Source organism: Pseudopodoces humilis, chromosome 1 (genome assembly GCF_049639895.1).
Source record: "Pseudopodoces humilis isolate 2021_Gansu_Grassland_sample_001 chromosome 1, ASM4963989v1, whole genome shotgun sequence".
Classification (NCBI taxonomy): Eukaryota; Metazoa; Chordata; class Aves; order Passeriformes; family Paridae; genus Pseudopodoces; species Pseudopodoces humilis.
In genome coordinates, this window is record NC_142200.1 from 60,327,260 (window position 1) to 60,344,690 (window position 17,431).

General features: G+C 39.5%; 2 protein-coding genes across 7 annotated transcripts in view; both read left to right on the forward strand.

Moving 5' to 3' along the window:
* Positions 1-3,796, forward strand: part of AHRR (aryl hydrocarbon receptor repressor) — an 83,083-nt gene extending 79,287 nt beyond the window's left edge. For both annotated transcript variants that reach the window (XM_005517341.3, XM_088059306.1), the window contains one exon: positions 1,634-3,796. In XM_005517341.3, coding sequence (XP_005517398.2) covers positions 1,634-2,753 — 1,120 coding nt within the window. In that variant the 3' untranslated portion in view covers positions 2,754-3,796. The remainder of the gene's footprint in view (positions 1-1,633) is intronic.
* Positions 3,797-11,077: 7,281 nt separating this feature from the next.
* The window catches only part of LOC102111982 (uncharacterized), a 30,946-nt gene continuing 24,592 nt past the window's right edge, over positions 11,078-17,431 (forward strand). Inside the window, exons 1-3 of one of the 5 annotated variants that reach the window (XM_088052023.1) lie at positions 11,078-11,105; positions 11,327-11,402; positions 12,399-12,467. In XM_088052023.1, the coding sequence (XP_087908149.1) occupies positions 11,089-11,105; positions 11,327-11,402; positions 12,399-12,467 (162 nt within the window). In that variant the 5' untranslated portion in view covers positions 11,078-11,088. The other 4 variants (XM_088052030.1, XM_014256109.2, XM_088052041.1 and 1 more) reach the window with 4 other exon arrangements.

Sequence of the window (17,431 nt, forward strand, 5' to 3'; positions counted from 1 at the left end):
TGAATAGCAGGGGAGCTCCCACCTGAGGATGCTGGAACTTTTTACCTTTACTGGGATGGCACAAACATCATCTTGTGTTAAGGAATCAATTTCTATTTAGTTAAAAGGGGCTTTTTCTTTCATTAGTTTCTCTGCTTCCAAATTGCTTTTATGCAATTAAGCATGTTTATTTGGTTACATTTTTGCTTTCTGAGTGATTAAACCCCTTCATTCATGCTTGATAGTTTCCACAGACTGAAGTATTACAGAAGTTGGCCTTGGTGATTATATTCAGTTCTGTCTTAGTCTGCAATATGTTATATTTGGTACAACTTTTTTTTGTTGTTGTTAAAATGTATTCTGTCTTCCAGGAAACATAGATTCTTTTGCAGAATTTTCACTGGATACTATTTCACTGTAAAATTCTTCATTTGCAGGTTTAACTTATTTTGGCTATTGCTTTTTGTCCAGTCCTGTGCTTCCCAATTTGACCATTTTCTGAGAAGCATGTTCTGCAGCAAGCTTGTATCAGACCACTTGCATCTTAATACTGTTAATAATAAGAATATTTAGCAGTGGACTGAAAATATTTAATGCCTTGTAAAGAAAAAATAGAGAGAAAATATTCTTCTCTCGTGGTGTACATTTTTACAGTGTGATGTTCTCTCTTTGTAACAACATGGACTCCCTCTACTGGAAAATCCTTTTCTTGCACATTGATTCAATACCCAAGGAAAAAGTTCTATTGTGAACTAAGAAAAAGCCTTCTAAACCCCTTATTAGCTCTTCAGGTTCTCATATGCAGTTCCCTATTGAGGTGTCTGCTTCTTGTTTGGAGAAGGATGAGGTGGTTTCATAGCCCTTTGACCCTGCAGAGTTGGGAATCAGTACATTAGTGGATTCAAGACCTAAATCTCTGGATTTGGACCCCAGCTCTGAAAACATCTGCTTTGGGCATGGAAGTACTCAGGCAACACTCTCTGCCAGTGTTCTTCTTTAATGTTGAGTACTTCAGCTGGAGGTAATGGAAAATTAATTCACTGGCTATCTTAGAAAACAAAAGGCAACATAAATTAAGTTAGACATATAGAACCAAATATGAACATCTGTGACTATTTGGTTATTTAATTTGGGCATTTTATTTCCTCTTAGCTGTGTTCTTGAAATACAAGACCCCCACAGTTCTCCCTCAAGTCATTCTGATCAGAAAGCTCTTATGTGTCCAAATAACTCCTTGCTAACAAAATATATCTCATTTAAGATACTAGTATTTTATCTCTAGAATTTTCTACACACAAAGATTATTTAGATACATTTTAAGGGAAGAACAAAAGTGTAAGGGAATTACTGTATTGTATTACAATATTTAGGTCTTTATTGAACTGTGTACCTGAAATGAAAGAGCAATGCGTGACAGAATTCAAATGAAGCAATGCCTCAGCAAGTTAGCTGTGCACACACATTGACACCCAAACGCAGGGACACTCTTTTGCTCTCTCAAGAAAATGCAAAGATTATGTGCATAAGAGTGCGAGAGTCCCATATTGAGGACAATGTATGACTTGTAATGCATGTTGAGCCACTCTGTATCCCAGAAAACAAGCATTTAGAAACCTCTGATTGACTGACTTCTTTTTTCTACTGTTCTTGAAAGGGAAGAAGATGAACAGCTGAAGATACTAAATGGTTTTGCCAGTTTGAAAGGAAATCTGGAGGGGCTTTCCTATAACAGTGCCATTGAAACTCTGGGCCAGTGGAAGCATCTTAACTGGGCAGCAGTGAAGAATGAACAAGATAATGTAAAAGTGAAGTTTGAGCCTCATACTAATGGTGAGTGTTTTATGCAAGAGGAACCTCTCAGTTCCAACACATCAGTTTTAGGCATTCAAAACAACTGCACCACAAACAGTAGCTGGACTTTAAGAAACTCAAGTTCTTGTTCTATGAGCCAGAGACTGAACACATGCCCAAACAGGAGAGCTGGATCATTCTACAACAGAGACCAAAATTTCTTAAATTTGGCGTCAACTTGTCCTTCCCACTGGGGGAGTGCAGAAAATGGCCAGTCTTACTCGGGGCTCCAACAGCGCTGTGCAGAGAACTATGCAACAGACCATCTGAAGCTGCAGAGACCATTAATATCCTCAGAGTCTCTCTATGACACAGCCATTCCCTTGGAGATGCCTATCAAAACAGAATACGACTCTGATTCTGAAAACATTGCCGATAACTACCTGCTTTCGCAGAGCCGAGCCTGGCTGGATGAGAGCGGCTCGGTGAGAAAGCAGGTGTCCAGCTATCCCAACAGAATGCACCTCAAAACAGAACCGGACCTCTGCGAGCCAGCCTTGCCCTGCCAGAAGTCAAGGCATTGCCTTTATACACCCCATAATTGGCAATGCATCATAGCAAACCATTCCAACAACCTGAACTTGAACAGAGCTTGCAAGGGTTCACGGAACAAGGAGGTGGCCCCATTTTGCCCTCAGAACTCCTCCGTGTGTTTGGAAAACATGCCTGACCTGCCACACACAGCTTGCTACAGCCACTTCTACAGCCCCAGCCCAGGGGAGGAGAAAGAGCAGGTTAATGAGGGGTTCAAAATGCCATGTGAATTTAAAAATCCCTGCTTGGTTCAAGCCATTAAGCGTGAGCCCCTTGATTCTCCACCATTGTCCAACAGTGGACAGAACACAGTACATGCAAGCTTCCCTGAAAATACATTAGCAGGTCCTGTGCCTCGTAAAACCACTGAATGTACATTTTTGCAATAGATTTTATAACTTTTGAAATATTTATAATGTTAAAAGCAAGAAGTTGTAGATTCTCTTCCAGCTGAGTTAAATGACTTGCTAAAATCAAAAGCCAGTGTAAAGATTTTGAGTGTGTGTGTGTGTGTGTGTGCGTGCACCTGTGTGTGAAAAGAAACAAGACACAGGTACACACATCCTATCCCCTGCTACTGCCCTTCTCTTAGTGATCTTTGGAAAGAAGAAAGAAATATAAAACCTCAGGCACAGAAAAATAATCATTACTTGCTGCACAGGTATACCTGATAATTTTTCTTTATCACCTTTCCTCTCGTCTGCAGTTCATTAGCAAGGTCTAGCAATTTCTGTTTCCTTTGTTCTGTTTGTTTTTCTCAAGTTGATGTGATGCCTCTGTGCAAATCAAAAATGTTTATGGTCTTCAGTGTGGCCAGTTTACCATAGGAGTTTTTGCTTTATAATTTTTTTTCTGCTCTTATAAGAAGGATCAGCTATTCCTTCATCCCAGCATTAAATTAATGGCTGTAGGAAAGAGCTTCCCAACACAACTTCTTAATTTAAAAGGACCACATTAGTAAAAACAACGACTTGCATAAATACATTAGAAATTATTTCACTTCAAACTGAAGTTACTCCTAATTTTCTTGATAATATTATTGGTTTAGAATCCATATTTTTTCGTTTCATTGCCGTCAGCCTTTCACATTGCTGCTGAAAGACTGAACAATGGGATGTAATCTATTTCTGTAAGTTACATAATGCTGTTAAGTATATGTGAGAACAAAGTATTTCTCTGATTATTTTCCTTGCTGTTACTTGTAATATCAACAAAGGAAATGCACTTTTTTACTTGATAGTATTTCTTTGACTGATAGCAGCTTGTTAGATATTGTCACCTTACATCAAAACCAAATCCCACACTAAGATTATTTTCAAAAACATCCTAGTTTCGATCCCAAAATAAACTCTTAATCTCACTGAGAGGTGGATGTATACCTTTCAAAAGCACTTTAGTGCTTTTGAAAACAGAGTATATACTTTTCTTTAAACCCAGACAGTTATGTGTTTCCATAACAAAAAAAAAAATAAAGTTATATTTTGGGTTTTGTTATTGTTGTAGTTTGACTTCTGCACTAACTTTTGTTTTAAAATTGCACTATTTCAACTTTATATCAACTTCACCTATATAGCAACCACATCATTTAAAAACAAAGCTTAGATGTATGTATATGTGCTTTTTGAAAGAAGCCCTGTAATGAATGTTTTCTTTTTCAAAATGTTATAAATAATTATAATGTATTCCTTTGTCTATTAGTCACAAAGGGCATGGCTTTCGATGCCAGATGAGTGGCATAAAATTCTCCCAAATGCTTTAAATATGTGGGATAAGTGAAGTTTTCAGGTAGTGCAATGGTTCTGCACCTGGGAGGCTGCTCTTCTCCAAGAAGATGGACCATCTTTTCTGACAGAATTTACTGCCTGTATTTTAGAGTTGGCAGGTGTAAAGATACGCATTCTCTGCATGCCAGTTAAGTGCTTATGAAGTGTGGTATGAAATGCTGCACACTGGACAGTAAAGAGGAGCAACAACATCTTACTGTATCTCAGGTTAAATCTCTCATTGTCCGGTTGACCATATCCAAGCCATGAGAATGTTTCATTTTCTGTGTCCGAGGTAAATCAGCTCCCTGTTGGCCATGTGCTGCCTCTTATTTGAGACAATCTTGATATCCTTACTTTAATACTCCTGCCAATGGTTGCAATGCAATATCAGAACCCGTTCTGAAGTGAGACCGCAGTGTGGCATTCACACTGCTCTCCAGTACACCGCTGTCCACATCACATAAATTCAAGCTAAACTGCAAAAATACTTGTGGGCAAGCAAACTTGTTCCTTGTGCAGAGTAAGGCTGCCATAAATCAGTGTTGCTGCACAACCTCTGCCTCATTGCTTCCCTATCTACATAATTACAAGCAGCAGTTCTTTAGACTCTCCCAGAGTTGCTGTCATAGTCCTTTGCTCAGCACATAGCAGTGGCTCTGCTTATGTGCTGGTGCCAGATACTCTGCCATGTGCCTCAGAGCTGCTGTTGGGTTGTGCTATGAACCCTGTAATATTCTCTAGTCCAGCTCCTTGTGCAGCTGTCCCGCAGAAACAAGGTGATGGGGAGACAGGGTAGTGTGGGCACCAATGGCTGGGGGCAAGTGGAGGACATGTCTGCATGACCTCTGAAAAGCTGCTTGTTTAATTCCACACTTGGAATCACTGCCACAACCCTCTGAATGGGAGTACCTGGGCTCTGTTTTACACTGCCTTGCACTTCGTCACATCTGAATTGATGAAATGTGACTGTAAAACACTGTCGTCTTCATCTGGACATGCTGGTGCCATTTCGCACAAAGGGAGTGGTCGCACCATGTGCAACTCTGTAGAGGACTATGCCACCAAAAGCCTTGTTTGTGCTTAGAAATATTACCTGCTGTGACTACAGTGGGAGAATTAAACCAACCAGGTTTCTCTCTTCAGTGCAGAAGCAATTTATACTAACAAAAGGAATTCTCTAAAGTTCTCCCTGTTACAAAATCCATTCTTTTTTGTTGACGTAGCTCTATCTGATCTCAGGCTTTCCTGGCACATATCAGTTAGAATTATTTTTCTCATGTTTCCAACAAACCCAGACATATTTTAGACATCTGGATCAATATTATAGAGATAGGTGAAGCTTCTGCATGTAAGGGAATGTAATCTAAGATGTGAGATGTAATGGGCTTCTAGGTGGATGGTTGAATGTGTGACTCAAAAGTGAGATGTCACCTTCTGACTCCCTGCTGTGTAAATGCAGTCAAGTTTGTTTCCTTATTATTCCATAAAGTCTGAAACCAAGAAAAACACACTTATCCTGCACATCACATTTGATTTTGGCCCACTTAATTCGTGGCTGAGTTCTTATTTCAGTCTCACATGAAAACATGTGGTATCAGTAGAATTTCTTCTAGTCTAAATTATCACACATGCAGTACAGCAATCTCTCAAGAACTGGGCTCATGAAGAGATCAGCAGTTTATCCTCTTTTTGGACAATTGCTAACCATTGTTGGAAGCAAACAAAGACCACTACCTTCTAAGTACTTGGAAAGAACAGAGGAAATAAATGCTTAAATAATCTCTTGCCATTTGTGTTATAAAGCACGGATCTGCCTTCATCCTCTCCCCATGATATGTGCCCTGGATTGAGTTGGGACTGAAATCTGACAATGCATTGTACCCTGCTAAATTACCACTGATTTAATCTTACAAAACTTTTTTTGTGTGCAGACATTAATGACCCCCTGGCACTGACCAGTAAATAGGATGGAAGACAGAGCAGTTCTTTCAAATGGTTACATTTTCTTAGTGGTTGTTGCTGCTTTGGTATTATTCTAAAAGCTAGCACTGAGAAGTAGGGTTTAAGATATGTTCAATTGCTGGTGTTTGTTTAGCTTTTAGCCTTAATGAACTGGTATTTGTATCCCTTCAGCACAACCCTAAAGTCTATTTTAGGAGCCTCCCAATGCATTTATTGTAGCAACAATAAAAAATTATTCTTGTAGAAGAAATGCCTAGTCAAATGGTTGCCTAATAGGAACTTGGAGCATTCAGGCTGAAAGAAATGCCTGACTGATAATAGCATTCAAACTTCCTCAGCCATAAACTCTCCAGAGGTTGAGACATGGAGAATGGACTCATGAATTCCCTGATCTTTGATGAGGGTATATTTTGGTATGGAAGATGAGCAGTTATAAAAGCTGTGAGAAGGTGTCTCCCCCTGGGATGTCACTTGATCCACAGAAAGCAGACTATTATCAGTGCTAAAGCTGCTGATCAAAGTCTTTACTGAGAATGTGACCTGATTTCAGCTGCCAGTGGACAGCTGTTGAACACCATACAAATGCTAGTCCAACACTGTTGAAAGCTACTACTTTTACTGAGGAACAACATGATTTGAGCTAGGAGTAAGCTCAAACAGCAAAAAGAGTAGATTTTCCTGTACTCATGTAGTGACTGAAACTGGGGCAGACCTCCACCGTGGGTAACGTTATAAATAATTTGCATTGACTTTAAAGTCTTTGGATAACAAAGACTTCCTCTTTCAGAATTTTCTTTCAAAAATTCTGAGTGAGGGCAGCACTATGTGAGTGATAAGCTTGTTTCAGTTGTCCTCAGTTCAGAGATTTAACAAGGGAAATGAAAGATTAAGGGACTGTACCTAAATTCACTGTAGGAAAGACTAATTTTCTACTGTTTGATTGTAACATGGTAATGCAAAGTCTGTGGTTTACCCTCCCTTCATTGGAACAGTCATGTATTCTTAAAGTTCTTACATCTGAATCTGCTTTGGATGGTATAGGGAAGTCTGACATTTGAGCATCAGTCAGTTCTGTAAGACTTTAGGTGCTGATCCTCTGATCATTTGAGATCGACAGGGCATGTGCAATTCTTTCCGGAAATTCCTAGTACTTAAAATACTTAAGAGGCAACAAGCCTGAGGCAAGGAATATTATGTGGGATAAGACCAGCTTCTGCTGCCTAGAAGCTTTTCTTAACTCGTGTTGAAGCCATACTGGAACTTAAATAGGACAGCCTCACTCATTGTAGTTATTTCAGGAAACCCATTATATTGTCTTAAAAAGGTGTTACATTTTAATTAAATTTAGTAGTTAAAAGGCATCATTCCCCCTACCCATGTACATATATTGCCTTAGGTAGTGGTAAAAAGATTAACATATTTCATTTAAGTGTCACTTAACCAAGAAAACCAACCTCAGAATATCAGGGCTATAGATGTGTTCTATTTTTCTTGTCTTCTGTATCTGCTAATATCTTCTCTGTTTCTCTACTCCCTTAGGGTGTGAACATTCAAAATTGAAGTATTTTTCTAATCATACTGAGACAAAAATCCTAAACCTAAACTAGACTGTAGAAAGTTTCTTACTAGAACAGGAGTTTCTTTCCTTGGAATTTCTTGTTTTAGGTCTTGCCAGGTCCTATGAGAAATTGTGTCACAACTGAAACAGGTGTCTGTAACATGTAGAGAGCAAGAGATTGTGCAGGTGGCCATGCTCGGGATGTAATCACAAGGCTTTTATCCAGCTGAAGGAGATTCATACACGAAGACTGCACCGGGTAGCTTATACTCTACATTTCATAGGCACTACCATCCTGACAAACAGATCTTTGTCATGGTTCAGTGACATCTGGCATGTTCTTGTCACTATGATTACATTTCCCTACCATGCTATCAGAAATGCCTCTGAACAAAGTCATCAGTGACAGGCTGAAATATATTCTAAACACACACAGTACTTTTAAAAAAAAACAACCCAAATGTCTGGAGATGCTTGTGCCTAGGCAAAGATTTCCTTTGAGTGGAACTTTGGAAGTAAAGTAAAAAAAAAAAAATTGTTAAGGCAAATTTTGGGGCGAGAAAAGATATATTGCCATCAAGGTGTAATTATTCTGAGACTACAGCATTAATTTTTCATCCACTGTTAAAAATTCTGTGATCTGAAATCACTTTTTTTTTTTTTGTAGAAATGATTTTGTAACTTTTGGGTTAAAAATAATTTATTGAAAACAAGGATTGAGTCATTCCAATGCTAAGAAACATTTCCCAATCAGACTGAAAACATCATTATAAGAGGCATGAAGTGCTCCTATTCCTTTCCTGGGGCTAGTTTTCCAAACTCTGGCAAATTCGGTGTGTGCATTAACTCTCTTGCTGCTGGTAATTGTGCAGCTGATGCTCTAACTATGCAGTCCAAAGTTTTTCAAGATTTCCTTGATGCAACAGGGCTCCAGGGACAGCTCCAGTTTCATATTTGTATTGGTAGAATTATGGTAAATAAAGATGTGGCAGGAGGCAATAGAAAGAACATCAGCTGCTTGGCTGGTCTTATTAATTGTATTTCAGCAATTAAAAGGCTATGTAAAAAAAAAATCAGGTGAAGTTCTGGTCTAGACCATCTAATTTTGCACCACAGGAGGGTATGAGATCTCCCTTCTGAACCTCTTTTTTTCCCCCCCCCTTTTTTTTTTAAGGTTTTGGACTATGTATATCTTCCCTGTGCTAATTTAAAATGTGAAATAAGGAGAGGCAAGCATCAAATATTGTATTTTTTTTTGTCTTTCTAAAAAGAGCTTAAAAAAGGCAAAAGTTATCTCAGTTCTCAATAATAGTATTCAGTTTTGTTTCTATTCTCACCATAGCTAAGAAGATTCTTCCTCTTCATGGTCAACAAACTTCCCTCTTCTGAAAGGGTTCTTCCTCACACCCTCTCCTCCCTGAGCTTAACAAAACCAAAGAACACTTTCTTCCTTAAAGGCAATTCCCTTTTCCTTCTCTAGCTTTTCCACCTTTTTGATTGCATAGGATTGTACATTTTGATCTCCATCCTTTCTGTTTTCTGTGTCTGTAGCTTTATTTCCACTTTAGGCATACTTCAAAAGTTTTGACAAAAGAACAGTGTTAGGCAGAAGTGCAATCCCTCACATCCTCCCTCCTCTTTAATATGATGGAGGTACTCACTAATAGCAGCTGTACCCCTAAACCTAAAAAAAAGGTCTGCTGGTGAAACATCCTCTTTTCAGGAGTCTGTACTGCCAAGAAACCCCCAGCTAAGTGCTGCAAAGTGTGTATACAATGCCGAATCCTTTTTTCTTTAGACAAAAATCCTTTTTCTTTAGATCTTTCTTTAGGTCTCTCTTTCAAAAAATCAAGGAACTAATTTTCTCCTTTTTGCTTTCATTTTTTTCTACATGGGTTTATTCTTTCACTGTGAAATTGCAATTTAATTTGCAATTTTATTTTTTTTTTTAATTAAGAAGGGTATGGAAGCATTACATGGCATGTACAGTGCAGTGTTTTCAATTGGTCCATTTCAGATTTTGAGATTAGAACCACAAATAATGATCAAGCATTTTAATGTGACCCCATGTAAAAGACTGACTGTTACAGAAATGTCCAGGTACCAATAACACCATCACCAAAGGCATATCATCTGCCACCACACTCCACTTACAATCCTGTATTAAAAGTGCCATTTCTGCTTCTCCTGAAGAAACACAGTGAAGGACAAGACTAGCTCTTAGCAATCTGTTCTAGTGGAAGGTGTCCCTGCCCATGGCAGGGGGAATGGAACTGGATAACCTTTAAGATTCCTTCCAACCCAAACCATTCTATGGTTCTATGATAAACAAATAGGCGCACGGAGTTCTACCAACAGTTTTGGCAAAACTGGTATCTGGTAGTGTGTATTTGGTAGTATCTGGCACTCCACGATTCCCCAAAACTTTTTTTGGGGGAGGGTGTATTTCTACCACTATTTGAAAATGTTCTACATGACACAGGTAATGCCTGCACTGGGGCATGCGACTGAGGCACGAATGCTGCCCATCTGGTGAGATGAAGCAACAGACAGGTGCAGCTCCAGGCCTGGGGAAGGCAACCCAGGGAATCCTGTGGGATCACCTTTGGTAATGTGTAACCCAACCAGCAGCACTGGCTGTGCTGCTGCGTGCATAGGAGTATCATAGGTGTCACGGTATATCACCAATATACCTGTAAAAGATATTGTGGCTAATTCAAACCAGGCAGTGACCTGTAGATTTGATGTTGTTTAAAACCGGCACATTTTTCTGTTGTGTTTTGTACTGTCTCCTCAGCCTGCTTTTAGAAGGAACTTTCAAGCATACTTCTTAAATTATATTTTACATTTATTACCAGGCAGAAGCATAAAGCTGAGACATTTTCAAATAAAACGTTTGCATTTAAATTAAAGCTGCTGCTGCTGCTGTGTGTATTCTTGCCCTTTCCCCATACTGGGCCCAGCACTCCCTGGCCTCAACTGGGAGGGAGCTGAGATACAACCTCAACCAGTATCCCCTCTGGACTTGTTCCAGCAGCTGTCCTCCCTGCCCCCTTCCCAGTATTTGCTCTGGATTGGCCCCAGTACCCACCCCAGCCTGAACTGCTCCCAGTATCCATCCTAAACAGGTCCAGGCACCCACCCTGGTCTGAACTGGTTACAGTATCCTCTCTTGGCCTCAACTGATCCCAGCATGCTCTCCTTGACCTCCTCCCGGGGTTCCTCCTGACCCGGCCACTATCCATCCTGGCCCGCTCCCGGGATCTTCCCTTGGCCCGGGGGAGCGGGGCCGGGCCCGGGGGCGTGGCCTCAGCCCGTGGGCGTGGCCTGCAGCCGGGAGAGCGGAGCGATTCTGGCTTCCCATTGGCCAAGGCGAGCGGCTGCCCGCCAATGGCCGCCGGCCTGGGGGCGCGGCTGTGGCAGTGCCGGAAGTGACGAATGCTGTGGGGGGCGAGGTGGGCGCGAGCTCCCGGATGGTGTGAGGCTGCGCCGGGGGTGGAAGATGTGGATTGAGCCATAGAATAAAACAATAGCGCTTAAATAGCAAAATAATAACCCGGCTCGTCCGCCTGAGGCGTGGCCCCCGCTCCCCCCAGGTCGCTGTAAAGCACCGTGTGAGCAAGAGTTGGTTTTATTTTTGTTTTTATTTTTTAATTTTTCTTTCCCGGCCGTGCAGGATGAACGTCGCGCCTGAGGAAGTTAAGGCAGAAAATGGCAAAGCGGAGCCTGGGGAAAAACATTTTTACTGCGAAGTGAGTGTGTGTCTTCGGTGGGTATTCAGGCGGGGCAGGCAGTGGAAGGCGTGCGGGGACTGGGGAGCTGAGCCAGGCGTGCCGGGCAGACCTGGGAGCGAGGGGGGCTGTAATGTGGGGAGTGATGTCCCTGGAAGAGCTGCTGCTCTCCGGATTCGGTGAATTCAGGTTGTTCTTGAGCAGTCACGGGTGCGGTGAATGGTTCTTAATTGCAGCCTTTCCAGTCTCTGCTGAGTATTTCTGATCGGCGGTCGCAAAGGCTCATTTATCTCTAAAAGCTGTAACTCCGTGTCAGAAGGCGTTACGTTTGCCATTCCTGTAGTGGTTTTGTAGCACTGAATGTTTTTCTGGCTTATTCAAGTTCCTGCGACAGCGTATCTTGTTATATATAACAAGACAGTATGTAAAGGAAATAGACAATATTAGCATGCACTAGTCGTTGCTTTTTTAAAAGCTAACTTTTAAGAAATATTTGTACGTCTGTATTGGCTTCTGTTAATTATTGCAATGGTATCTGCGTGTCTGTGGATCTTGATGAAATGCATGTGTCTTCCTCCATTGTTTTTCTGATCCCTTTAACGTAGGTTTGAATGAACAATGAACGGAGTTGCAGTTATTCTAGAGCGTAATTTTGCTTCTGTTCCTTTCTAGTCACTGCACGATCGTCCCTTTTGCTGACTTTCCAGCTTGGAAAACTTTAGAAAACTAAGAATTCAGAAAGTGCTGGTAGCACAGAAGGGGGCGACTCTTAAAAACTTCTTACCACCTGATTTATTTAAACATGTATTGTTTAAACAGGTTTGCATACTATTTCTGGACATTTTAGTGGTAAGCTGTTCTCCTAAAAGTCATGCAAACTGTACTGTTTGAGCCAAAGAGGACCTTGAGAATTACACAATTACACTGTAGGAACAGATGTTTTTCACATTTATGATTCACCAGCGGCAGAATATTTGTAGCATAACTGAAGATGTGCCTTCAATTTTTCTCTTTCAGGTTTGTAAAATTTCCTGTATGTGTGCTATAAGTCTTCAGTCACACTATCGTGGTTCAAAGCATAGAAAGGTAAACTTTTTCCATATTAAATGTATATGCAAATTTAATCATAAATCCGGGACTCTTCCAAATTCACTACTTGATTTCACACGGCTTCAAGTGCTTTTCTGACTTATTGGTAGATTTGTAACAATAATTATTCGAAATATCCCAAGAAAAAGATGAGGTGGGAATGTCACAACTCTACTTTGTGCACCACAACTTGAAACATCAGCTGTACCTAAAAGTAAATGTGTGTGAATTGTGAAATTAACATTTGAATTACACAGGGGCCACAGGTGGTGAAAGAATTCAGCTTTCTGTTTTTGAACACAGTTGGTAAAAGTACTGTTCTGTCTTCCAGGTCTACATAACTCACCTGTACTTTGAATAAAATGAGCTTTACTTCGATAGTAACTCCAGTTCTGATTTCCCGAAGGAGTTATGTAGACTTAACTATCAAGTCTGACACTTGATAGTTCAGTTTGAAGCATCTTAATAGCAGCTCCCTGTTTTAAGCACAAAACAAGCAAAGACATTAAATGATTAGGCACCGTTCTGTGAGGGTATATTTAGAGATGAGGCTTTTACAAATGCTGTGTGACTGATCCTTTGGCTGTTGCTTGGCTGATGATTGTTTACAATTCCACCACATCCTCAGTCTGTAAAGGTGAGACATAACTCAGTTGTCTGTACTCCTTTGGTGCCATCAGATTGTATTGTTGTGACACTGAAGAGCCTGCTCTGATGTTTTCTTAATGACATTTTATTCTTCCTGGAACATTAGAGACAACAGCAAGGCTGCCTTTCTCAAGTGTTGGTGTGCCCTCTTCTTTTTTTTTTTTTTTTTTGGAAATGAGGGGCATCTCCCCACCTCTTTGCTATTGAGACATTAATAGTATTGTGTTCCCTGTTTGCTGATCACTTTAATAGCATTGATTCTTATTTGAGTCAGTGGCTCTACTTTCTCCACCCCCCTTTTTTCCCCACACAGGATTGAGTTTTCTTGTTCCCTGTTGATCGAGTAGAAGTGTACAGTTGTATTTTTCATGTCCTGCCAAATGTTCCTGCTGATGCAAAGAATTGCTTTGCTTTTGTGGTTGTTTCTTTTTTTGTTTTTTAGCTAACTTTCTTAGCAATCTAAGTATTGCTGGTTTTCCCTTAAAAAGTAGGAAACCCAGCATATATTTTATTAAAAAATCTCCATATAGTTTTCCTTCTGTTTCATGTTTGGATGTACGCTGGGACAAATTTAAATTTTTTTTGTCTTGGCAGATAAATCTGTCAAAGTTGCTTGTGTTAGTGGAGTCTTTGAGCTGATAGCAAGCAAGAGTAGGACAGGTTGAAAACAGGATTTTTGTTAGATGTGTGTGGAGTTGTGGTCAGTCACACAGATGCATTGCTGTAGGAATAACTCTCCAAGCTCACATTATCATTCTTTGCAGTAATCTTCTGTTTCTTTCTTTAAATTGTGAAATCTGTTGTGGGCTTTGGTGGAAAAAGATGAGGACTCATAGACTGATTTCAGGGTTTTGTACCACTAGGTTTGGAATAACTATAAAAGTCCTGAGCCTGTGTTTATTTTTAATGCAGGGTAGATGTAGATAGTGAATAGCTTTTAGTTGTTCCTTACTGCAGGAGTTCCCGTTCAAAATAATACCAGAGGATGTCCTGACAACATAACAAAATGGAGAGAAGGGAGTAGTTCTTTTCCTAAACCACAGTACTAGCCTGACCAATCTATTAGCCATTTTTTATGACTTCAGTCAGATTGCCTTTTTCCTAACAGTTGCCCATTTGTTTTTAAAATGGCATTGTTAAAGATACTCTGTGCTTGTCTGCCACTAGAAGTTATTTCAAAAATGCAGGAAGAAGTCCTTCATCAGAAGGACAGTTATTAAGAGAACTTGAAGAAACAAATGTAAACACATGCTACGTATATAAAATTATTCTCATTTCATTGGCCTGTTTCCTATAGCTATTCAAAGTAAAATGTTTCGTTTTTTTTTTTTATAGCTGCAGTAGTAAAGCTTGGCTATCTGACAGATTTGTAAGAATACTTCAGTTGAATTTCAGTGTACATGGCTATTATATCTCTTTTTTTTTTCTGTTTTTCCACCTGAGTAATTTGGTTGTTCTGGATTTCGAATAGGTACATAAGATATTTATCTAGGTTGTTTCTGCATAATTTTTTCTAGTGCTGTTAGTTCATAAGACCAGACCCTTGTTAAAAAGGTGCTGATGACCAAAAGATTGTGTGGCTGGGATGATCACAGTACAATGCTGTGTCTATCTTGTGCATTGGGTGCTGTGTGACCTCTGTATAGTTGCACAATGATGGAGTTTTGTGACTTCATTGCAGAACAGGTATTAATGTGAAGGGGAGTTATAAAAAGCAAATGAGCCAAAGTATTCATAGATGTGTGTATAATTCATGGCTCTTAAAATTGGAGTTGGCTCATATTGGGTACTCTGAAAAACAGGTGAATTTTAGTTTTAGCCATTATGATAAAATGTTTAGAAAACAACATTTATATAAGTTTACTAGTCCTTTTAATTTAAACAGGCCTGTGAGAGTAGTAGAGGATATAATACATGAAAGATGTGTTTGTTTGGCCCTTTTGGTTTTTTTTCCACAGCTGAGGAAAAAAAAAATCTAGTTTTTTTGGGACAATGGTCCCCAAATAAAATACATCTGCTGTGTATATACCTGGAATATGATGCTATGTGATATAATTTATTCTGGTTTTGTAAATATGCATTAATTTTATAGCTCAGTTTGCTAGAAAGGAAATCCTAGAGTGGCACATATTTTTTCCATGTATTTTGATCAGCCCTTGCAGGTATGCTATCAGCAGAAGAGCATTGCCTATTTTGTGAACTGTGGAACACAGATGAAGACTGTTCTGGTTCTATCAAAGATTCACTTTTCCTTGCCGTCCCTCCAAATCTGGAGTTAGATAGGTAGAAATGCCTGCCGTGTCTCAGAAGGAGAAAAACTTGTATTCAAGACTCTACAGGCTCATTAGAAACAAGGAGTGTTCAAATCTGTGAAGAGAGCTGTTAGTCTTTGTCTTTACCATTTCAGTGTTCTTATTTCTTCTGCCTCTTACCCCGAATGCTGTGCATCAGAGCCTCTGGTTGAAATATCTGATGTGTAGGCAACTTTTCTGTTCTCTTTCGTGGCAGTAAAATCAGCCATTGCTGTTTAAATATTTCAGTCAGACATAATTGTGTTGATACTTGGAATGTTAACACAACTAGTTACAGGAAAATTACCTTGCTGTTGGATTGTTTATATTTGGTCTCAAAAAGCATGCTGTTGCGTTCTGCAGCATATCTTCATGATCCAGAGAAACTTAAATTGTGGAATTTTCCTTTTGAGGGGAAAAAACCAAACGGAAGACAAACAAAACCCCAAAACTTGATTTGCTTATTATGAGCTTGAAGAATTAAAATAAGTAGAATTTCCATGCATATCCTTGTATATCTGATATATTTCAAGATTGTGTATGCTTAAGAAAAATTATGTTCTGTTCTTGTAATACTTAACTATGCACTTGTAACTGTTCTGTTTGATAATCTGTGAACTTGAATTGTGTGGACAACTACTTTATACAGTAGTTTGTGCAGATTACAATGTGCACGGAAGGTTTGAACTCTTAAAACCAGTAGTTTTTGAGTTTTGGCTTCTCGAAGTTAGACACTTTGCCAAAAGTTACTCTAACTTTTCACAGGCTTAGCTCAAAAACAGCTGTTACAATCCCTGAACCAGAACAGAGAATAACTTTCTTACCTAATGTGTGAGAATCTTAATTCCTGATCTAGTAGCAGGGAACATAAGTAAAATGGAACCTTTAGCTTCAGGTGTGAAACTGCATTTCTAATATTAACAAAGGCAGTAACCCAGGTGCAAAGTTGATTGTCTGAATAGTTAGGAAGAAATTCTCTTTGAGTAGCAGCTCACAGTTGCTAAGTTTTCTGCACTTGTCTGAAGATCTTGGTATTAGCAGCTGTTTGTTGTAAAACTGGAGAACGAGTAACAAAAGCACTGGGAGCAGCATAACTGCAAGGAACACTGTGTCTGTATTTCTAAGCTTATGAAATCCTGCTTCATTTATACAAAACCATCCACTGCCAGTGGCAATACCAGGACCGAAGTAACTTCCCTTATATTGTAAATGCCATGGAAGTATAGCTACTTGGCTTCTTGACAATTAACTGTTGTGTCAGTCTTGCTTCCTATTGAATTTTCACACCCATGTCCAGCATCTCTTTCATGCCACTGAATACTGAAAATACAGCACTTAACTCCATGGACTGCTCTGGACAGACAGCTGCTGTAGTGGTAGAATGATCACACTTACTGTTCCATTCTTGTAAATGACAAGTTTGTGTTTACTTGACAGAAAATTCTCAAAATGAGTCAGGATTGCTTTGGCTATTAGGTGGGAGTTTAAGTTCCTCTTTTCTTTAGTTTCTGCCAAAAAGCCGTCATCTGTTCTGAATTCAGCCAGTGAAAGACACCCTTCCTGTTCTTCATGGTATGAATGATCTTTCCTGAGATTCAGCTAGCCTTAAGGTTTAACCAAATCCACTCAAAATTGTGGGTGAGCTGCTTTTAGGTAGTTTTTCCCTTTGGGGTGAGATTTTTTTTTCCTTATTTTTGTTATTTTTTCCTTATTTATTTTGTTGGAACTACACCTTCTGAAAACTTAGGAGCAGTAATCATACTTTAGGTTTTCCTGGCATCCTTCAGATGTTTTGTTTCAAGCCATAATCATTTCTTGAAACGATATTAAATAACAGGGCTTTCTTGAAAGTAAGCTTGTGTTAACTGTAAGTACAGTTTTGTCAGCACTTCCATCTTTTGCAGAAAATTATAAAGGCTCTAATTTTTCCTATTTGACGAAGGAAACTTTGGCCTGTAGTGCAATTAATCTGCAAAGGCTTCTCTGGAAGTGCTAGGATTTTCCTTTGAATGATGCAGCACA